We start from the raw sequence: 23,361 nt of genomic DNA on the forward strand, positions 1-23,361 counted from the left end.
GAGATATGTTTGCTGACATGTTTTATTGATGTTCCCTTAGGATCCTGACTCAAGTTTGAGTGTGTTAAAAACATTATTTATACCGTTTGACTGATGATTGAGATAGTGCAAGCAGGCAGCTAATTTCCGTTTCTGCAGCGGCTAGCACAGGAAGACACGTGATTAGCACCGCTACAACACATATGTGCGCTGTTTAATTGTGCTTGACTTAGTGAGACACACATTTAGAGCATTAAGGTTGCTAGTGTTAGTGTGTGGATCATTTTTAATAAGTTTGTGTGTTTTGAAGAGAGTGTGCTCATTGTTAAAGTGTGTTACTGTGATAAGGAGCACAAAGAAGAGACACTACTGCAGATGTTTTCGGTCCTGCTGCCAGAGAGGGAGCTTCGTGTCTGAGCGTCATTATTAATGTCTCGCCTTTTCAGGGCGTAACACAGGCAGAAATCCACAACGACCCCGTTTCCCGCTCGACCCCGCCGGAGAGAAGTGAAGGAGATGACGATGACGGGAATGTGAGAGGTCTGCAGTCCTCTGAGCTGAGATGTGGGAAAATGAATCTTCTGCTGAACACCGATCTTGACTTCTTGTGTCTGCACGAGCTCCGTCTTAAAAGCAGCGCTGATGTCGATGATGTGTGTCGTCTTTGGCATAAAGGACTCTGTGTGATCTCTATAGGCGAAGATAACGCTGACGGAGTGGGTATTTTCTTTAAAAACCATACCTTAGATATTATAAAGAGAAGAGATATAATACCTGGTAGACTTCTTCTGATCGATTGTTTTTATATGGGTCAGAAATTTCAATTCATTAATGTATATACTGCGCCTGACAGAAAAAGTAACATGCAGTTATTTAAAAAGTTAAAAGAAATAGTCAATGTTGGATTTAATATAATATTATGTGGTGATTTTAATACTGTCACTGATGAGAAGGATAGACTTGCTGCCACTCCTTTCAAAATGACTCGGGGAAGGAAAATTACTTGATATCTGTAAAAATGTCTGAATGATCTGTACAGAGTTTTAAACCCAACGGGGACACACTTCACCCGATTTGATACTAAAACTAAAACTAGAATAGATAGAATATATGTATCCTCCCAAGTCCAGAGTCTGAGCTATAACACGCTGATAAATACTTACTTTCTTTTTAGACTTTAAATGAAAAATGTCACGTTACAGATTAAGTTACATTTGTTACAGTTTGTAATCAAGTACAAAACATAAATACAAAAACATACAATCAAAACATAAAGGGCAGATAGTGCGAATAACAGTCCATGTTCCTCAAAAGTTCAGAAAGTGCCAGGGGAGGCGCTGAGCCTTATCTGGAGTTCTCCTCCTCCGGAGGTCTGCAAGGAGTTGTTTCATGACAGTATCGGAGTCAACAACAGTCTGATGTGTGGTGGTCACACACCGTGTTTTCCATAAATGATAACAAACAACACTTATGATGGTCGGGAACAGTTCTCTTTGTTTGGTTGGGAATTTTTCCTCCAACAAACATACATGACAGAAACATAACATACATTGAACAACAACAACCCAATACTTTTCAGTTTGCTCCAGACTTGCTGTGATCTGTAGCACTCGATGAGAAGGTGTTCCTGAGTTTCATCAACGTCGCAATAAATCGTTGGACATTTTGTTGTCGTCACATAGTGTTAGGTCGGAAAATGAAAAACAATGTACCCCCTTGAGCGCTGTGTTAACACATCTGTAATTATGCCCACAAAACCTACAGAATGAAGTGACCTGTTGAATAATGAGATGGTTGGAATCCTTAGTCCCGTGTTACGATGGATTAATACATATGAGAGTTTAAGCCAGGCCGCTCAGATGAACTATATTGCTGTACATGCGCTTACACAAAAAGGCCTTCACCTTTGAGTGAGGGAGTTGCTCACACTCTTGACTGAATGCAACATCCTGTTGAGGAACAGATTTGTGATTGAACACGGTTGACACGGTTGCCTGGGAGACACTGATAACGAGACTGCTGAAAGTAACAACAGGAAAGACAGCTTCTTATTAGGGAGACAAAGACAGAGCAGGCAATGAGAGAAGTTACATCTTTGAAGGTCAAGGAGTTTGCGACAGATGAGTGTAGATGCAGGTAGAGAGGGTCTTCTTACAGCTCGAGGACCCTTCTGGTTGGATGGATCGTGTGCCAAGGGGCAAGGACGACCAACGACGAGGGAGCGGAAGTCTAAACCGTTGCTTCCTTCCATCAGCTTTAACCAATGATTGAAGCTTAGTTGCTAAGGCTAATTTGCATCACATGCATCACACACAGAGTATATAACTTACCAATGTATTAGGAAAGGGCATCCTTTTTTGGGCGGCTGAGTGCAGATAACTGCGTGCAGACTGCAGCGAGCCAAACAGAAAAGGTCCTTGTACAAGCATCAATTTTCTCAGCAATTTCAATAAATAGATGTGTTTACTGAATCGTGGTAGTCCTTTCCTGGAATTCAGAACACGTGACAATAGCAGCTCCAAGATACCACAGCTCTCACAGGAAGTCTGCCAACAGAAATGAGCCAGCGTGCATCTCTAATGCTCTCTGATATATTTTTATTTTTGAAGATTTTTATCACCTCAGTGTAATTATTATCAGTTATATTTTTATACCCTATCAACCCCCCATATTTATAATTATTTATAATATTAAATATATTTTTACTGGGTGTACCACTCCAACTGATCTGTAAGTGTTGGTGATCAGATGTAAAATCTCCGTGCAGCAGCTTGTAGAAGGGGCCACTTCTTGATCTGCCCCTTCTCTTCTGCCACAAGGAGCGATCACCAACCCAGAGAGCATTTCTTCAGATGGCAGCTGATACGTTTTTAACAAAGGCAATATTTAACATAAGTCCCAAATCAACAGCTCCTAAACCTCCTTGTTTTTTTACGTTTAAATAACAAAGCTCTTTTAGTGACTTCTCTGGTGGTTCCCCATACCATATTTACACTGTTTGTTTAGTCGAATGATCATTGTGTGAGAAGGAGGAAAAATGTTGGCCAGGAAAAGGAGTTTGGATAAGATGAACGTTTTAACAAGATGAATTCTTGTTTTGTAATTAGTACTTTTGTTCTCCCACTTCTTTACTTCTTCTTTCACCACACACACTTTATTCTCCCAGTTTCTTTCACTACATTCTCTGTTACAGAAGGTAAGACCAAGTATTTTAATCTCTTGTTTAACTTTAATATTTATGTTTTGTACGTCTTCATCTGAGCCGATCCAAACTCCTTCTGTCTTATCCTGATTTCATTTGGCACCTGAGGCCTGTTCATACAAGTTTAAATGATTAGTTAAAACATCCATTTCCTGTTGATTTTTTATGATGACTGTGATGTCATCTGTGTAAGCCATGGCTGTGACCTTGTGCATGTGTCCTACCCTGGAGCCAGTTAAAAGGCTGTCATTATTAATCTTGTTTATTAAAGGACAGATAGCCAAGATGTAAAGGGCGGCGCTCAAGGGACAGCCCTGCTTCACACCTCTCTCTACTTGAAACGTTTCTGTTAAAACACCGTTAACATAAATACACACACTTGATTTAACATACAGACATTTAACCATGTTTATGAAAGCGTCTGGAAAACCATACGCTCTCATGACAGCCCAGAGATAATCTCTGGAGATGTAGTCGAAGGCTTTCCTTTGATCAAGTCTGATTATATAAAATCCTTTAGAGTCTTCTGGTTGGCAATCAGTTTCCAGCTGACTGAACACCCCGAGCATTCCAGGTAGCGATTTTTAGGAAGCTTATAATGAGACATAAGTGGTGACACAACTATGGAGAACAGTTATCATTGAGACGTTTTGCTTCTCTGTCATATTGCGACTGAGCGGGTTTCTTTTTTTCTTCTTCTTTTTTAACCATTTCAAAGGGAGTCTCACTTTGTGTGTCAGGGACAGGAAATCCAGGTGTCGGAGAGAACGATCCAGAGTTGGAGTCAGATAGGTTGGACTCTGAATCGTATGGAGGAGGACGTGGGGTGCTGGCTCTCTGGCCAGCTGTTAACTTTTCAGAGCTGACGTCAGAGCTCGGGGTTTCACTTGCACTTTCATAATGTATGTTTTCATTTTCATCTTCAACACTCTCTGCAATACTGTAAACGTCATCAGCATCGCTATCAATTGTTAAACAACCCTCACCTGGAGACAAGGAGAGGTCATCAGGAGGTGGAGCTGGGGGCAGCGGCAGGGAAGCTGGCAGGGGCTCAGGCCGCTGCTTCCTCTGCTGCTTGGAGGATGGTAGGACCTCAGGATGCTTTCGCAGAAGTTCGCAGTATCTGTGCAGGTACAGTTCGACGTGGTGGTCAGGGATTCTGCCGGTCCAGAATTTTACAATCAACGTGTTAATATCCAGTTGAATGGATGATTCAATAGTCCAATCTTTCCATTTGGTTCGTAGTTTTTGGAGGCTTGAACCTCCAAGAAGCGGCGACGCGGAGCTTCCTGAAGGAAACACAGTTCAAAGTCTCTCTTGTTTGGGAGAGCAATGAAAGAGTTTACATCAAAGGTGTTTATCCAGCATGACTGAAAGAGTAATTCTTCACCAACATAGTCACGGTTTGGAGGATCCCCGTCGCCGGTATATTTCAGCCGAACCACGACCTCAGCTTAGACAATTATATAAAAGAAAACTTTCAATTGACAATGATTTCAGCAAATGTCAGAAGTGAACTGAAGTTTGTTCTTTCTAAATGTTTGATCAAATGAGCAGGCAGGATCGTCACTGAGAGCGAGACTCGGCCTTTTATAGAAAAGTTATCTTCAAGTACCAAATGATGAAATGTCACATTTGGATCACAGTAAAGACACAAAACTTTAACTTTAAATAAGTGACATGACATCCCCGACATGTTGAAATATAAAAGCTTGGCATGAGAAGATAATTAGCCTCTTTTGTTTGTCTGCTTCTAAAATATAAGTTGTCTCTGATATCGTTCACTATCCTGTTCAGAGGAGAAGACCAAAGAGCTCTTCAACAAATACAAACACGTCCGGACATTTCTCGGCTTATTTTCTCGGTGCTGTTAATCATCACTGCTGTTTGTTTCTTTCAGCGCGATGCAGGGTGCTGTGTTGAGCTCGATGAGTGACCATCAGGCATCACTACACTGGGGATTATTATATTGACTGAAGACTTTGACAGACATGCAAAATAATAAACTCACTGTACGGTGGGCGGGAAATGATTTCGGACACAGCCTCCTCTCCCCCTCTGGGTGCTCAGACTGAGCTCACACATCTCAGCCAATCCTGCGAGAGCGAGAGCACGAGCTTATTTGCATCAGGCACATACATAGAGAGCGCCCCGAGACTGTAATTCCTATCTGTCTCTGTTAGAACTATACCGAGTAATCATGCCAGAAACCGTCAAGGCGCCCAAGAAGGGCTCAAAGAAAGCCGTGTCGAAGGCCACCAAGACCGGCAAGAAGAGGAGAAAGACCAGGAGGGAGAGCTACGCCATCTACGTGTACAAGGTCCTGAAGCAGGTCCACCCCGACACCGGGATCTCCTCTAAGGCCATGGGCATCATGAACTCCTTTGTGAGCGACATCTTTGAGCGCATCGCCGGTGAGGCCTCCCGTCTGGCTCACTACAACAAGCGCTCCACCATCACCTCCAGGGAGATCCAGACCGCCGTCCGCCTGCTGCTGCCCGGCGAGCTGGCCAAGCACGCCGTGTCTGAGGGAACCAAGGCGGTGACCAAGTACACCAGCTCCAAGTAAACGGCTCTGCTGTTAATCTAAACACAACGGCTCTTTTAAGAGCCACCCACTAGAACTGAAGCGTGATTGTTCAGTTGTTTTGTGTTCGTGATGTGACTGTGGGTAACACGGTGTGTCTGCAATTACATTGTATGAAATTCTGTCATGCACCGATGAAAAATTACAGTATGGCTCACATCTAGATAATAAAAGCTCCTATATTTCTTACCATTAAGATATTCAGACAGTATTTAAATCGTAGCAGTCAAAGTCCTCTTTTATATATTTTTAAAAGAAAATAAATTCATATAGCTGTAAATGTTGACTTGAAAAATGTGTTTGGAGCTCAATGTTTCTGGAAATCTCAGTGAGAAACTCTTCACAATCGGCGACCCATAGTTGTGAACATCTGTTCAACTGAAATACTCACTGGGAAAGTGAACATCTGCCTTTGTAGATTGTAATAGTCCTAAGCATTTTTATCCTTCATCTAGGTCCTCAGTATATGCGCTATGCATCTCTTCCCACAACAAGGAATTAGGCTACACTTCAGACTGGAAAGAAATAACCTGTACCCTCAACCGTAGCGAATATATTTTATTCTTCTAAACGCTCTGGTGTTTTTAATATTAGAACAATGTCTTTCAAGAATCATGATCCGCTTAAATATACAGTGACTGCTTTTTGCCTTAACTTTCTCTCTCAGCGCAGCAGTCTGTTCAAGTTTCCCGCTCATTGTTTTACAGTCACTCAGAAATGTCTCTAACCAGCAGTTTGTTTTGCCAATTGTGCTTAAAAACTTCGACCATTTCCTCAATCATGGCGATTAGAGATTCGTGGAAAAGACACTGGAAAGTCAGCTCTTGTTGATCGAGTGTGTGGCTCTTAAAAGAGCCTTTGTGTTGCTGTAGGACAGTGAATGTTTAACCTCCGAAGCCGTACAGAGTGCGTCCCTGTCTCTTCAGAGCGTACACCACATCCATGGCGGTCACGGTCTTTCTCTTGGCGTGCTCGGTGTAGGTGACGGCATCACGGATGACGTTCTCCAGGAACACCTTCAACACACCGCGGGTCTCCTCGTAGATCAGACCGGAGATGCGCTTCACTCCACCACGGCGAGCAAGGCGGCGGATAGCGGGCTTGGTGATTCCCTGGATGTTATCACGGAGGACTTTACGGTGACGCTTAGCGCCTCCTTTACCGAGTCCTTTGCCGCCCTTTCCTCTTCCACTCATTGTCACTGGTTGATAGTTTAAAGTCGAATGGGTCTCTCTGAACGAGTCACAGCTACATATATCTTGTCTGAGGACCTAATAGAAGACATGGTCCGCCTCTTCTTCTTCTTCTTCTTCTTCTTCTTCTTCTTCTTCTTCTTCTCTTCATGGCAGTCGCTGATTCTCTCTTCAGAGCATTAGCGCCCCCGCTGACCAGCAGCTTGAATCAGGGACAGCATGTCTCCTGTCAAAGTGACTGAGCTCCACATCGTCCAGTGGTGGAAGAAGTCTTTAGATATTTGACTTCAGTAAAAGTTTCATAACAGCAGTTTAAGAAAAACAAGTTTGACATTCAATCATTTTAACACTTCTTTCTTACATAAAGTTAAAGTTACAAAGATGTGAGATCAAGTAAAAGCACTGAAGAGGACCTTGAGTTGCCCGTTTTTTGACTCGAGAAAACTTTAATTAAATTCAGAAAAGTTGGCAGATGTATGTTTTGATAATGAGGCTCACTTCACCTCATTTTCGTGCCTCTTATAATTTTAGATAGCAGTGAGAAATGTCTTTTGTTTTAAAACGTGGAAATCAGCTCTTATTGATTCAGTGTGCGGCTCTTAAAAGAGCCTTTGTGTTGTTGTTGTTGTTGTTGTTGTTGTTGTTGTTGTTGTTGTTGTCGTCAAGAGAATATGAGATGCACACTGTACACTGAGTCAAAAGAGACAGTAAACTTCCTGATGATGAAGTCAGTCTAAACACAGCATCAATGTATCGTGCTTTTGTACAGTAGTATTAAGTCCATGCACAGAGTCAAGTACATTAAGATTCATGTGAGGGGAATTCTTTTCATCGCTAACACTAAAGTAACTTACAGATGACTTGGACAAACGTAACAGCACAGGACCGTCCACTGACTAAATGCTCACGATTCTGAATGTCACTACAGAACGCTTAATAATGATAAAGACACATTTTACATTATCAGCACTTTTATTGGAGTAGCAGAGTTTCCCCTGTGGGTCCTGTAAACAAAACAAGTTACTTTATTTACATTAGAAACGGGACCTTAATTCACATATGGCGAAAACAACCGTATGAGCCGTTCATGTTCACTAACATGATGTAGGCCTACTCATGGCCTACATGAGACTTACGACAATTTATTGAAAGCAAATTTCAGCAGGAACCGCAATAAAGAGCCTTCTGTCGCCATATGTTAATTAAGGTCTCGTTTCTAAAGTAACTTGTTTTGTTCAGACCAAACCTGTGAAACAACCCGGAGCTACCCCAGGATATGGCAAACAGCCAGGTGATTCATGCATGTAATGTATGTTCTGTCCGAGTTACACATATATAAAAAATTTATGAGGCGAACATATTCAGATTGCTTGTGGTTTTTATGAACCCTGTTTAAGTTTAGTTTGTATCGTTTTCTGTGTGTGTGTGTGTGTGTGTGTGTGTGTGTGTGTGTGTGTGTGTGTGTGTGTGTGTGTGTGTGTGTGTGTGTGTGACTCAGGTGGCTAAATGAAGATGTCTGATGAACCATTTCACTGCTTTTACACCGTCTTTGTAGGTTTAGGTTTTTAGAAAATGACGTCTCTGTTAGGAAGCAGAGTGTCGAGGTCGTGTCCAGTCTTCTTCTCTCCACATAACAAAGGAAGCTCCTTGTGGTTAAAAGTTTGGACCGGTGTTATTCAACTTGTGTAAATGATATCACACTTCACTGTACAATCACATTTTCCATCTTTATGCCTTTACCTTTACATTTTATCAATGTTCCTCGTTGAACCTCGTTGTGTTCTTTCCTTATAGCTCCCCCTGGGCTTCTAAGATGATGATGTTGATGATTACCATAATTACGATGAGGAAGATGACATGACAAACATGAGGACGAGCTAATACAACGATTACAACATGTACAGATTTGGAAGAGATCAAGTGGAACTTATGACACGTCACTGAAAGAATAAGGTTCTTTTTTAGTTTAATACAATTCAAAACTTTTCCAGCTTTTCTAGTTTATTTTGTTGAAATGTTTTAGTCATAAAATCATTTAAGTATGAAATAAAATAAGAAACGAGCTGAGCTGCACGGACATGAACAGGCCAATTATCGCATAATAGTTAATGTTGCAACCTTCTGCATTTTACACAACGAGACAAGTCAGCTGTTCTACACAGACTCCAAGTTAATCCCCTCCTGAGACCCAAATTAAACTTTGAGAATTTCACTGAAGATAAATTAAGTCTTTGTGATGAAACAAACATGTTACAGTGAACTATATATTTTACAGCATGTCCTTTATAGTGGACAACAGGACGTTCATTATTTTTCATATTTATTGTTTCCTTCAGCATCAGATCAAAACCCTGCTGCAACATCAGCACCATCTAAAACAATCATGGAGCTAATTGAAATCACAAGTGAGTTAGTTTGAACAGTGTGAACCTTTCTGACAGCATTCGGACAATTTCCCACTTTTAGCAGTTTCACTGGTGCTTAGCAGACACACTGGATATCAACTAGGAACACAGGTTCGTTTTCAGGAAAAAGAATGACCTCGTTACAACAGGCGTCACTCACTTTGACAATGGATACAAACTTATTTCTCAAACATGTGTACCCTGATCCAGGCGTCACAATGTTTTTTAGCCACACGAGCTAAACTTGTGTCCGTCAGTCCAAAATGTTTGAAGCCAAAGTTTCAGAATTTCCACGGGAGGTACCGAACATAACACCACGTCAGCTGAATCCCCACCAGCCTTAGCAGTGCTTTTGTGTCCTACACTCTCCACTGCACCACACTCTGCTTCTTCATTTCCTCATCATCTGAACGCTCAGAGTCTCCATCCACAATCCTGAGCAAAATGTTGTCTGTGTCAGTCAAATTCCTGTCGCCTGTGATTCCATGAACTTCATATAAAAACAGATTGTTCGTACAAATGTCCACCACGGAGGACATCAGAAAAGTACACTGTTAGGGGGTTAAACTTTTGTGCATTTGAGTAGAAAGCTTTGCTTTGTCAGTCAGTTGAAACCCTTTCCTGTCTAAAACACATCAACTATGTTCTGTAGAAACATCATACATGTGTATTTTTCACTATTTACCTCTTGCTCCAGTAAAATGTGGCTGCTGAGATGGCAGCCAGTTTGAAAGGCAGAACTCCTGTTGTGAATGACACACCCCAACAAATGATAGCTCATTGGAAAGGCCAGGATGTCCTCTACATGGCACAACAGGTTTCAGCACAATAGCTTTTAAGGGTGTAGAAATATCCTTTGGACACTCATGTGCCCCACAGAGGACAACAAGTCATTGCTGGCTCTCAGGAGGATATAGTAAGATCATGTAAAGTACATCTCCATCACAGCTCTCGGTACCTTTTTAGTGTTATAAACAAAAGTCCTAATATCCACTCTTTCATTACCAAACTCATGTAGATGAATGGAAGTTGTGGGTTTCCTGATGGAATAGACTTTATTATTGTCTGTGAAGGTTCTCAGTCCTCCTGGTCATGGCAATCCGAAGCTTCATCCAAAAGGCAACTGGACTCGGTCGAAGCTCTTGAAGACGTTTCACCTCTCATCAGAAAGGCTTCTTCAGTTCTGAACTGACTGGTGGACGGAGCTAGAAATATAAGCCTCTGTAGGTCATTAGTGTGCTAATAGATGTGTAATCAGGGGAGAGTCGTTAACCTGGGCTGTTGACCTAATGGCAACGAGCGTCGTGAGCACCCTCTGGTGTTGATGGGTGGTCACATGATCCTGAGTGTGAGTGTGATCTCCGCTGTTTGGGCAGAGAATTCAACACTGCTTTGTAAGTGGGTGATAGGTGGTGTCTTAGGCCACCACCTCTGTTAAGGGAGAGAGATGGCTTCTTTGACGCCTCTTTCAAACCAGGACCAGAACCTTGCTGTCTTCAAAGGAGTGTCCTTTGTCCTTTAGATGTAGGTGGACAGCTGAGCTGCTCTCCTATGCTGGGCCGTGCGTTGAAGTGTACAGGAATATTGTGTTTGTTTAAAATCCTCCTGAGTTTCTCAGATTCTGCAGACAGGTCGGGAATAACAACGCTGTGGCGTTTGTTCTCTCGGAGTTGTGTTTCAGGAACATCTCAAGGATCAGGAACATCTGACAGCTCTGTGTGTTCTTGCTCTCTCTCACTCTGTTTGTGTTGCGGGTCAGCCGAGCCCTCCTGCTCCCAGTTTGCCACACCTCTGAGCTGAGATCTCACACTCCTCACACCTGAGACTCACCTGTCATCAGTGGAGCTGAGGATGTAATCACTCCCAGTGTTGAGGGCTGGCAAGATGGCGGCGTGACAAGTTGAACTTTTACGAGCTCTCAGCACAAAACCTAAAGTAGATGCTTTTTTAACGTAGTTACTGAAGTTTTGTTGGTGAAGTCAAAAAACGAAAGCTCTGTTTTTTCATCCTGACCCGAGTTTTGAACCTGCGCCACGAAAAAATGCCAAAATCTGCTCGAAGAAGTGATGTTAGCAAGGAGAAGGAAAGGAGGTTAGCTTCTTTGCTAGCGACCATGACTATGGCAACGGGATGGATTGCAACCTACAGTTGGCATGTGATGAAGAATTCCCACCGCTGCCTGTAACGCCAAGTAAGTCTCCACCTGCCAAGAAATCCACTATTTATTTATCCATCATTTAGTAATAGTTTTATATAAACGTTTTTCTCATTACTTCCAGAATGAGGATACAACCGACTTAACTTTTGTTAAAGTGTTAAGCCAGTTTGCCGAGTTATGTTATACTGGTGCTGAGCTCGTTGAGGTGCTTCTAGTTCTTTAGAGCTCAAAGTTTACACAAAGCATAATCTTTGCGTGTTTACTACTGTTTGTCTTAATATGTCAACTTTATCATTTGTATCACTTAATGCTCGGGGGTTACGCAACAATATTAAACGTAAAGCTTTAATTCTTTTTGCTGTTTAGGTCAGATTTTTTTTATGTACAAGAATCTCACTCTGTTTTAGATGATGCCAACGTTTGGAAATCTCAATGGGGTAATTCCATATGGCTCTCTCATGGTGCAGAACGCTCAGCTGGGGTGGCTACCTTAAAGAACAGGTTTAATGGGAATGTGCTACTTACAGAATGTGATCCAGCTGGTCATTTTATCTGCCAAGCGATTCAGTTCAATGATCTAATTCTCATAATAACCAATAGTGATGGATTCAACACAAACAAGGAGAATGATAATCTTATCTTATCAATAGAGAACACATTGTTACGTTGGTTAGATACATTTCCAAATGCCACTCTGTTGTTAGGAGGTGACTTTAATATTACTCTGGATAGCACTATTGATAAATGGCCTCCTGGTCTACCGAAGAGAACAAACACCAATCTCAAAGCATTCATGGATAGGTTTAATCTTGAATATATCTGGAGAGAAAAGCATCCCAATAATAGAGCATTTACATGGAGTAATAAAACAGGGTCCAATCAATCAAGAATTGATTTTTGGCTGATTTCAAAGAGCTTTAACAGAAATGATATTGATGTGGAGATATGCCCCACCCCTCTTACAGATCATAAGGCTATACATATTAAGATGAATCTATCCACCTCTAAAACATGTGCTGCTCGTCTGTATATTGGACACTTAATAACTCTTTATTATTTAATGATGTGGTGAAAAAAAAGGTGACAGATCTGATTTCATATTTTTGGTCGAAAGCTAGAAAAGAAAAACAATTTGGTATTAACTGGGAACTTTCAAATTTGAGGTCGGTACATTTCTCAGAAAATTCGGTAGTGATAAAGCTAAATCCAGAAGAGCTGAAGAAATAAATGTGGTAACAAGGATCACTTTCTTATCTCATAGAGCCCCAGATACATTATCAGAACAGGAGAAACTACAACTGTCTCATTTGCAAATTAAACTAGATGAACTTTACAAACAAAAGGCAAAGGGTGCTTTTATCAGGTCCAGAACGAGATGGCTGGAAGAAGGTGAACAAAAGTCCCACTATTTTTTGAATCTAGAAAAACATCACTCCAGTATGAATAATATTAATAAGCTATATAGATCTGAGTTTTGCCAGGCATCAGCGGACGCCTTTTTGAACTCTCTAACAGTCAAAACTATTGGCGAAAAGGAAAGGCAGGTATGTGATCATTCTTTCACACTTGAGGAGGTTAAGAATGCAATGAATCTTTTGAAAGACAAAAAGTCACCCGGTACTGATGGACTAGTTTCAGAATTTTACAAGTCTTTTGCTGATGAACCCCTTTTTTATTTGAAGTCTTTTTAGAAAGCAAAGAAAAAGAACATCTCCCAACCACCGTGACTCAAGGATTGACAACTTTAATTCCCAAACCAACAAAGACACTTAATTTATTGATAATTGGCGGCCGATATCTTTGCTCAAAAATGATTACAAGATATATGCTCTAATATTGGCCAAGAGACTTAAGATGGTTCTGGACTCAATCATTGAAGAAACGCAGTCAGGGTTCAGGCCCAAAAGACGCATAATAAACAACATTAAGCTAGTAATGGACATTTTGGATTACTCAGAAATGATTCATGACGATGGCTTTATTTTATTTTTAGACTTCTACAAGGCCTTCGACACAGTGGAGCATCAGTTTATTTTACAATCTTTGAAGACATTTGGCTTGGGTGAATATTTCTCTTCAGCTATAAAAACACTTAATATTAATAGTAATAGTTCCATTAAACTATTGGGAGGTACATCCCCTAGATTTAACCTGTCTAGAGGCATTAGGCAAGGTTGTCCTGCCTCCCCATATCTCTTTCTGATAGTGGCTCAGCTCTTGGCAGACCATATCAAATCTAGTGTGGTAAAAGGTATTTCTCTTCTTGGTAAAGAATGAATCATAACTCAGCTGGCGGACGACACCACACTATTTTGACAAAATGAAAACCAAGTATCTGTCGCCATTAAAGTAATCGGGGAGTTCTCAAAGGCGTCTGGTCTGTGCTTGAATATTAAAAAATGTGAACTTATGGCGATCAAAGAATGCGGAATTCAAATCACTAAAAATCAATACAGGAGAAGCACCTTAAACTTTAATCCTATTATACAAAAAACTCAAAGAAAACTGAACCAGTGGCTCTTAAGGGATTTGTCACTAAGAGGTAGAATCTTACTTACTAAGGCAGAGGGAATCTCTCCACTGACATATGCAGCTTTGGCTCTGCATCTTGACCACAGACTACTAAAAGAGATTGACAAAATGCTGTTCAACTTTGGATGGAAAAATAGGACCCATTACTTAAAGACAACAGTTCTGATGAATTCATATGAAAATGGTGGGCTTAACTTTTTGGATTTTCACTGACACATACATGTTTTCCTTGTTTGTAACTATAACATTGAAAAGATTCCTGTTAAAATGTCTGCTTTTCATCGCCAGGCCTTCTTATCATGGTCTCTAATCTACAAACACAACTTTTCACCTCACAACTATTTTATATGGAATAACAAGGACATTTTGTATAAACATAAATCCCCCATTGTGGAATATTGGTTTCAAAACAATATTATGTTGGTTGATCAGTTATTTAGTAGGGAGGGTCTTCTTTCTACATGTGAAGAGTTTCTCTCAGAATATAAGATCCCTGTAACACCTGGGGATTATGCCAAAGTGTTTGGGGCCATACCCTCTGGAGTGTGTATGCTCTTTAAATGTCCACCGAGGCTTGATGACCAACCACTTCCCTTGTTATCTCCAACAGACACGCCAATAGGGAAAGTGTGTTTGTCCAGACATCCTATTAATAACAATAAGTCTGTAAGAGCAATGTTTCAAAAACATGTCACAACTTGACCCTGTGTCATTTCATACTGGAATAGATCTGTGGATGGTGTGGCATGGAAGAAGGCTTGGTTTATACCAAATCAATATTTGATTACGAACAAAGTCAAGGAAATGTCCTTTAAACTCATTCATACATTTTATCCAGCTAAAAATTATATTAGAAATAGATTTCAGATAGATATTGATGTGAATTGTAGTTTTTGTAAAGAATTCCCTGAAACTGTTGTGCATCTATTTTGGTATTGCCCGACTGTTAAGCTGCTCTGGCAAAAACTTTGTGGCTTCATCCAGGATAGAATTGATGGACATTTTGCTTTGTATTGGAAGAATGTATTGTTTGGTCTCGTGGTAAATGATACCCACAATAACACCTGTGTGTACATGATAAATCTTATTATTATAATGGCCAAATTTCACATCCATAAATACAAATTCACAGGTAAAAAAACATGCTTCATTGCCTTTTGTAACGAGTTCAAGCAATACATCCAGTCAATTAAAGACTCTGAGAAACCCAAAGCAATTAAAAGTGTTTCAGCTCGTGATACTTTAAAAACATTGACATAGACTGTGACCCCCCCAGCATAATCTGAGATATTTTTGGGATCTTTGTTTTTTGTTTATGTCCTTTACTTTCTCTTTTATTTATTCTGCTTTAAAGGCAGATAATATATACTTTCATAATATCTGTATACTTCATTTCCTGTTCGTTAATTGCTGGTCCCTGTATTGTTTACAGATAAACTTGTGAATGTTTTTCTTTTTTGTTATAAATAAAGTTCCAAAAACAAATACAAAGAATCCCAGAGTTTCTGCCTTTAACTTGTGCTTCAGACGCCAAGCTGTACGGTGCTACTTGTTGTATCTGTGCCTGTTGAAATCCTGTTCTGTAGATGTTTTATGTATTCTTTTAACTACACCTCCTTATTATTCCACATTTATCTTATTTCACAGATTCATTATCTTATGGCTCTCTTATGTCTTCACATTATGAAACTCTAAAGAGCGATTTAATCACAGTAATAGTTCAAGTAAAAGTGTGTTTATGAGGGTTAGTGTGTGTGAGGAACACAAATGTTCACATTTGTTCTCTGACTTTTTTATATCAACTTTACTCTGCACATTTTTATTACAGACCTTCAAACAAACTTCTCTTCATGTGTTTCATGGTTCTGAGAGGACTTGTTGTTATGATTGAAGTTAAGTGTGTTTCTGCTCACAGCTCTTGTCTAATGTGCACACTGAGTTGGGTACACACTGTAATGTAAGTTGAATGTGTCTGTAAACACATGTTTATGAAATGCTGTAAATAAGCTCATTGTGTTTAATAGTAAGGGTGGACATCTTCATTTAGAGACAAATGTGTAAATCTCAGGAAGTTTGCTGAGCTTTTATTTTGGTAGTTCATTAGAGTTACTTCCTCTTTGTGTCAGGATTGTTCAGTGGAAAACATTTGTGACATTAAAAACACAATCAGCCAAATATGAACCAAAGTGAAGCCTTGTCCAGCAACATTTAGACCACAGGACTGAAAGGAGACTCTCCCTCCTGCAGAGAACACAGACACACTGAGGAACCAGGAGACCAGGACATAAACCCAGGATAAAGAGGTTCAGTGGATGTGGTGTTGAAGGTGTGGAGGTGGATCAGTGTGTCAGAGGAGACTCTGTAGAAGGACAGAGTGCCAGCAGGACAGTCCACATACACTGCTACTCTGTGAGAGACAGAGGAGGAGGAGAGAGGGAGGACTGTGCTTTTGTTATTGTGACTGACAGAGTAACCACCATCAGAGCAGATCAGACTCCAGGACTGATCATTCCATCCAAACACACAGTAATGACTGCCTTCTTTCCTTCTGACTCCTCTGTAACTCACTGATATATAAACAAGTCCTCTCCACTCGACCTCCCAGTAACAGCGACCAGTCAGACCATTACTACACAGCAGCTGAGGCCAGTAGTCAAATCTGTCTGGATGATCAGGATATGACTGATCCTCTCTCACACGTGTCACCTTCCTGTTGTTGTCAGACAGTTTGAGCTTTCTGTTTGCTGTGTTTGAGTCCAGAGTGAGTTCACAGAAATCTGATGGAGAGAAAAAGACACAACACAGCAGCAGTTTATCATCAGACACACCTGAAGGGTTTATTCTTTGTTAACTGACAGTCTGCTGTTTGGTCATCATGAGTCAAACTGATTCCACACTTACACTTCTTCACACCAGGCTTTAACCTCAGCTCTCCACCATGGTCCACCCTGGAGGAAGAAACACAGTCACAATGATTTTCTATCCAACATGAGTCCTAACTGCTGTTCAACATGAAGCAGTGTTCCTCAGTTTGTCACTGTGACAGAGAAACAGGCTGAAACTCTGTAAACAACGAGAGGTGTAGATGTCATCCAGGGCAGACAAACGTGTGTTTGTGACTTTCTGGGCTGTGTTGATGATCTTCTGCAGGGCCTTCCTGTCAGCCACAGAGCTGCTGTCGTACCACACCAGGATCCCATGTGTCAGTATGCTCTCAATGGAGCCGTGGTAGAAGGACACCAGCAGCCGCTCTGTGAGGAAGTCCTTTATCCAGAGGCAGCTGTTTTTGTTGAAGCCGAGATCAGACAGCTTGGAGACCAGTCTGCTGGAGATGATTGTATTAATGCAGAACTGCAGTCTACAGACAGCAGCCGTGCACATGCTCCTCATTGTTCTAAGTGGAGCAGTACAGTGTGGAGGGCAGGAGAGATGGTGTCATCTGTTGACCTGATCTGCAGCCTTGATGTGCTTGAGGACCGATCTCTGCAGGCACTTCATGATAACAGGTGTTAATGCTGTTGGCCTGTAGTCATTTAGGCAGGTTATTGCTGTGTGCTTTGGAACTGGCACTATTGTGGCTGTCTTTAAACATGTAGGGACAGAGCACTGTGCCAGAGATGGTTGAAGTGTTTGTGAATACCTCAGTTAACTCAGCAGCACAGTCTCTGAGAACCCGACCTGGAACACTCAGGACAGTGTGTGTGTGTGTGTGTGTGTGTGTGTGTGTGTGTGTGTGTGTGTGTGTGTGTGTGTGTGTGTGTGTGTGTGTGTGTGTGTGACCTCAGAAGTCTGTAAGATGAGTTTTGTGATGGTGACATTGCCTACACAGCTTTTTATATAAAACAGAACAGTTCATGTGTCAGTCTCAATGTCCTCATCTTTAAATAGAGTCTCGTCTGTGCGGTTAAAGCAGTCCTGTAGCTGAGCTTCAGGAAGTAAGAGCCTTTGTGTTCCTCAATGAGCAACATTTCTCTCTTGATTTAAATGTACAGTAAAACAATCTTGGTAACAGTATCTTATGATTTAAAGAAAAGGTGTTTCATAGATAATATAGATAATAAAATGTGACATAATAAAGCCCTACATACATAAACTAAGAGAAACCAGAAGAACATGAATGTTGGATAATAAAATCTTAAAGTTTAAAAACCTCACATGGTATTTTTATTATTTCCATCGTCAAGAACGATCTTTCATGTCCAGAATAAATGTTTGCTTTCATAGTTTATTTCTCAAAGGCTGCATCTGAACACAGTAATTCATGATCATTTAAAGACCAACAAACACAAAGTAGAAAAAAGGGAATCCTGCATCAAAGCTTTTCATGGTAACAGTCTCTCTATTTTGGTACCTTTTGGAAAGTAAGAACTCCTTCATGATGAGTTACCACAGCAGAAGCACTGTTATATTTTTGGTGAACGGTGAACTGAACGGATCAATTTACAACGTGAGCGTAGTTCACTCTGGAGGCAGTGAACGACCGCTCACCTTCAGAGCTAAAGTCGGACTTACGGCACCCAAGATGCATCTTCATTTCTCTCTGCTCCGCTCGCATTTACCGTCACTCTGCCGCTCTCTCTCTCTCACTTGCTTGCTTGACCACTCACTCACTGCACATCTCCCTACATAAACTACAACTCCATCTTTTAATAGAGGGCAGGGTAAGAAGTTGGCCTCTGTAGCACCTTCTCAAAAATTGTCGATTTATGCTTTGATGTAGATATATTGAACGTTCTGTTGTTTAAGTAGCTTGCACTACTCGTCTAATCCCACAGCGTTTTATGAGATGCAGACAGACAGAAAGGAGAGACAGCACAAATGATGGAGAGAAGAGAGAGTAGCAGATGATGAGTGGTAGAAGCACTACAAAGCATAAACTCTGTCTAAAAATGTGCAGTGAGTGTCTATGAACAAATAAAAAACATTTTAATGTCACAATAAACTAAAGTTTTTTTGACCCTCATGAATGTTTAATGATAGCAGTGGAGGTACTCATTTTAAAGTTGTCAGTGATTACTTTATGTGCTAATAAAGAGTGCATACCATCGCATCAAAATCTTTTTGTTTTTATCAACAAACACCCCCCCGACGCCCCTACTGTGGTCGAAGGCCCCACAATATCATCATATCCTCACGAATTGTAGAAAGCTCGATCTTCAATATATATCTGATCTGTGTTGCAAAATATCATGAAAATATTAAAATGATTCTGTCTATCAGAACAAACTGATATTATAACTTTTGAGGTGTGGGGTGCCAAATCCAAAACTGGCTAAAATGGCTGATCATTACTTCAGCTGAAAAAGAGCTCGGTGCAGCTAAAACCAAACAATACAAAGTGAAAATGAACTAGTTCATTTTAATCTGTGTGAACTGAACTTTGAGCGAGCTCTTTTAAGTGTGAACTTGCAATACACTAAGCAAAAGAAAATATATACAGTATCTATTTTAATTAGAGGGACCTGCAGTGTCTAAACTCTTGTTGTCTGTCCATACCTGAGCGTGTCAAGTCTCCGGTGTGGATCCTCCAGTCCAGCAGACAGCAGCTTCACTCCTTGTCCTCCTGGATGATTGTAGCTCAGGTCAAGCTTTCTCAGATGGGAGGGGTTGGAGCTCAGAGCTGAGGCCAGAGACGCACAGCCTTCCTCTGTGATCAGACAGCCTGACAGACTGGAGATAAAATCATGTCATTAAATCAAATCTGACTGATTTTTAAAGAACAATATATCAAGTGTCATTCAATCATCCTCATACTGACCTGAGAGTTTCCAGTGTACAATGTTGACTCCGCAGACCAGCAGACAGCAGCTTCACTCCTGAATCCTGCAGGTCGTTGTTACTCAGGTCCAGCTCTCTCAGGCTAGAGGACTGGGAGCTAAGGACTGAGGACAGAGCTTCACAGCTTCTCTCTGACAGATTACAGCCACTCAGCCTGAAGAAGAATCAACAGAGAGCAATCACAAACAATGTTTGTTTTTTCTGAATAAAGAAAAGCTTCTTTAAACTTGTATAGTTAGGTGTGTACACACAGAGCTTTGTTGGAGGCCTTGACCACTGGCAGCAGCCTCAGAAGAGCCTCCTCTGAAGCAGAACATTTCTTCAGGTCAAACACGTCCAGATCTTTTTCTGATGACAGTAAGATGAAGACCAGAGCTGACCACTGAGCAGGAGACAGATTATATGTGGAGAGACGTCCTGATCTAAGGGACTGTTGGATCTGCTCCACTAGAGAACGATCATTCAGTTCATTCAGACAGTGGAACAGATTGATGCTTTTCTCTGAGGAGAGATTCTCACTGATCTTTGTCTTGATGTACTGGACTGTTGTTTGATTGGTCTGTGAGGTACTTCCTGTCTGTGTCAGCAGACCTCTCATGAGAGTCTGATTGGTCTGCAGTGAAAGACCCAGGAGGAAGCGGAGGAACAAGTCCAGGTGTCCGTTTGGACTCTGTAAGGCCTTATCCACAGCACTCTGGTAGAAGTGTGTCTCTGCAGAGTCATGATGAATTGTTTGTTCTTCTGACATCAGATTGACACCAGAGTTGATGGACGTCAGATAGACATGAAGAGCAGCCAGAAACTCCTGAACGCTCAGATGGACGAAGCAGAACACCTTGTCCTGGTACAGTCCTCTCTCCTCTTTAAAGATCTGTGTGAACACTCCTGAGTACACTGAGGCTGCTCTGATATCGATGCCACACTCTGTCAGGTCTGACTCATAGAAGATCAGGTTTCCTTTCTGCAGCTGCTCAAAAGCCAGTTTTCCCAGAGACTCAATCATCTTCCTGCTCTCTGGACTCCAGTGTTGATCTGTCTCAGCTCCTCCATCATACTTGATGTTCTTCAGTTTGGACTGAACCACCAGGAAGTGGATGTACATCTCAGTCAGGGTCTTGGGCAGCTCTCCTCCCCCTCTGGTCTTCAACACATCCTCCAGAACAGTCGCAGTGATCCAGCAGAAGACTGGGATGTGGCACATGATGTGGAGGCTTCGTGATGTCTTGATGTGGGAGATGATTCTGCTGGCCTGCTTCTCATCTCTGAATCTCTTCCTGAAGTACTCCTCCTTCTGAGGGTCAGTGAACCCTCTGACCTCTGTCACCATGTCAACACAATAAGGAGGGATCTGATTGGCTGCTGCAGGTCGTGTGGTTATCCAGAGGTGAGCAGAGGGAAGCAGGTTCTTCCTGATGAGGTTTGTCAGCAGCACATCCACTGAGCTGGACTCTGTGACATCAGTCAGGATCTCATTGTTGTGGAAGTCCAGAGGAAGTCGACACTCATCCAGACCGTCAAAGATGAACACAACCTGGAACTCTTCAAACCTGCAGATTCCTGCTTCTTTGGTTTCAGTGAAGAAGTGATGAACAAGTTCCACCAAGCTGAACTTCTTCTCTTTCAGCACATTCAGCTCTCTGAAGGTGAATGGAAATGTGAACTGTATGTCCTGGTTGGCTTTGTCTTCAGCCCAGTCCAGAGTGAACTTCTGTGTTAAGACAGTTTTCCCAATGCCAGCCACTCCCTTTGTCATCACTGTTCTGATTGGTCCATCTCTTCCAGGTGAGGCTTTAAAGATGTCTTCTTGTCTGATGGTTGTTTCTGGTCTGTGTGGTTTCCTGGATGCTGATTCAATCTGTCTGACCTCATGTTCATCATTGACCTCTCCAGTCCCTCCCTCTGTGATGTAGAGCTCTGTGTAGATCTGATTCAGAAGGGTTGGGTTTCCTGCTTTAGCGATCCCCTCAAACACACACTGGAACTTCTCCTTCAGGTTAGACTTCAGTTTACGTCTGCACTCTGGAGCAAAACTTCCTGAAAGAACAAACAAGAAATGTGATCAATAAGTTGAAGCTATAATCAATCTGATGATTTTAAACTTAAACACATCAGGGTGGTGTTTATTTCCCTCCTCTCTGAAATCTCTTCAGCACATCAGGTGTGAACAGTTTCTCACAGTTCATAGATCTGATAAAATGTGTGCATCATATTAACAGCAGAGTTTTAAATGTGACCCTCTCCCATGTTGCCTCCATTTCCTCTTTCCATCATGTTAAATGTGTTAAAATCCTCTTACTGCTCTGCAGACAGTCAGCCAGCTCCTCCTGCTTCATTCTCCTCAGGAAGTGCAGTGTGATCTTCACAAATGCCTCTCTGCTGCTCCTCCTCTGCTCCTCCTCCTCGCTGTCCAACACCTCCTCATCCTCCCTCTGACTCTCTAAGCATTCTGGGTAATCTGGACTCAGACCCCTCTTGATCTCCTTCAGCTCGTTCTTCACAAAACTGACAATGTTCTCCTCCAGCAGCTGGAACAGAACAAGAAGTGAACTTTGACTTGTAGAAGTCAACATCAGATCATCAGTGACAGACAGAAAGTCTGCTGGTCTGCAGAGTGCAGCATGGAGACTGGATCACAATGGTAGTTCAGTATTTAGTCTGTGGATGGTCCTGTCTCCTAGAAATGAAGTTGATATAAAATGAGATTCATGTTGGAGAAATATCCTGGTCTGGTTTCACACAGAAAAGATCTGCAGTGACTTTGGACACGATGTGTTTGTTAGAATGAAGCTGAAACCACAAACTGTCATTAACATGAACCAAAGTGTTTCTGTTGTTTCAAACACAAACTGGACTCAGTCTGTGAACTCTGCTCTCTGCTGCCAAAGTCTGTGTGAGACCACCATCCACCACGACCTCTGACCTCTGACTCTGTGCTGCTCAGCAATGTAACGCTTCATTCAGTCAATAAAACACTGACTGTGAACATAATTCAGACAGAGATGATGTTTGCAGTGTAATCAGGAAACAATTCAGTAACATAAAAATGTCATTTGAAGTCAACTTTGATTCTCAGTAGTAGCTGTGTTTGTTCATTTACACACCATAAATATGGAGTCCAGCTGTGTTTGATGCTGCTGGGCAGACTGACCAATGGGAACCTCTGATCTCTGCTGCTGAACTCTGTGGAACAAATATAATATAATATACTGTATATAATATAAAGACACAGTGTTACATGTGATAGATTCTATCAAGTGGATCCTGTTAGATCCTCCTACAAACACAGGACACACATGAAGGTACATGCTCAGTACAGTTATTGATGTGTAAAATAGTTTCCTGCTGTTGGATCCTGATAGAAACACAAACACTGATAAATGTTCAGGTTCAGACATAAAACACTGCTGACATGTTGGATTTTAAAGGGTTTTTTTAAACATTTTTTTTAAAAGTTTTCTTTTAAGAACAATTGAAAGAAAATGATCAAACAGACATACATACAAAGTAGAGATGAGAACAAAAAGAAA

General features: G+C 41.4%; 3 protein-coding genes across 3 annotated transcripts in view; 1 reads left to right on the forward strand and 2 right to left on the reverse strand.

Annotated features, from left to right (window-relative positions):
• The first annotated feature begins 5,381 nt into the window (after positions 1-5,381).
• On the forward strand, positions 5,382-5,750 carry LOC138604918 (histone H2B 3-like). The gene has a single exon (XM_069676956.1). It carries the CDS (start codon positions 5,382-5,384, stop codon positions 5,748-5,750), a length of 369 nt encoding a protein of 122 aa, XP_069533057.1.
• Positions 5,751-6,652: 902 nt separating this feature from the next.
• Positions 6,653-6,964, reverse strand: LOC138604931 (histone H4). The gene has a single exon (XM_069676969.1). The coding sequence runs from the start codon at positions 6,962-6,964 to the stop codon at positions 6,653-6,655; it is 312 nt and encodes a 103-aa protein (XP_069533070.1).
• Positions 6,965-15,804: 8,840 nt separating this feature from the next.
• The window catches only part of LOC138604890 (NLR family CARD domain-containing protein 3-like), a 28,305-nt gene continuing 20,748 nt past the window's right edge, over positions 15,805-23,361 (reverse strand). Inside the window, exons 9-12 of the mRNA XM_069676926.1 lie at positions 19,815-19,988; positions 19,553-19,726; positions 16,958-17,004; positions 15,805-16,833 (exon numbers count right to left, since the gene is read on the reverse strand). Of these exons, the coding sequence (XP_069533027.1) occupies positions 16,265-16,833; positions 16,958-17,004; positions 19,553-19,726; positions 19,815-19,988 (964 nt within the window). The 3' untranslated portion in view covers positions 15,805-16,264. The remainder of the gene's footprint in view (positions 16,834-16,957; positions 17,005-19,552; positions 19,727-19,814; positions 19,989-23,361) is intronic.

Source organism: Semicossyphus pulcher, unplaced genomic scaffold (genome assembly GCF_022749685.1).
Source record: "Semicossyphus pulcher isolate SPU_LCO1_2020_fin unplaced genomic scaffold, fSemPul1.0.p SCAF_27, whole genome shotgun sequence".
Classification (NCBI taxonomy): domain Eukaryota; kingdom Metazoa; phylum Chordata; class Actinopteri; order Labriformes; family Labridae; genus Semicossyphus; species Semicossyphus pulcher.

Excerpts from the sequence above, each read along its gene's own strand:
- LOC138604931 (XM_069676969.1), bottom strand. The coding sequence starts at position 6,964 with ATGAGTGGAAGAGGAAAGGGCGGCAAAGGACTCGGTAAAGGAGGCGCT.
- LOC138604918 (XM_069676956.1), top strand. The coding sequence starts at position 5,382 with ATGCCAGAAACCGTCAAGGCGCCCAAGAAGGGCTCAAAGAAAGCCGTG.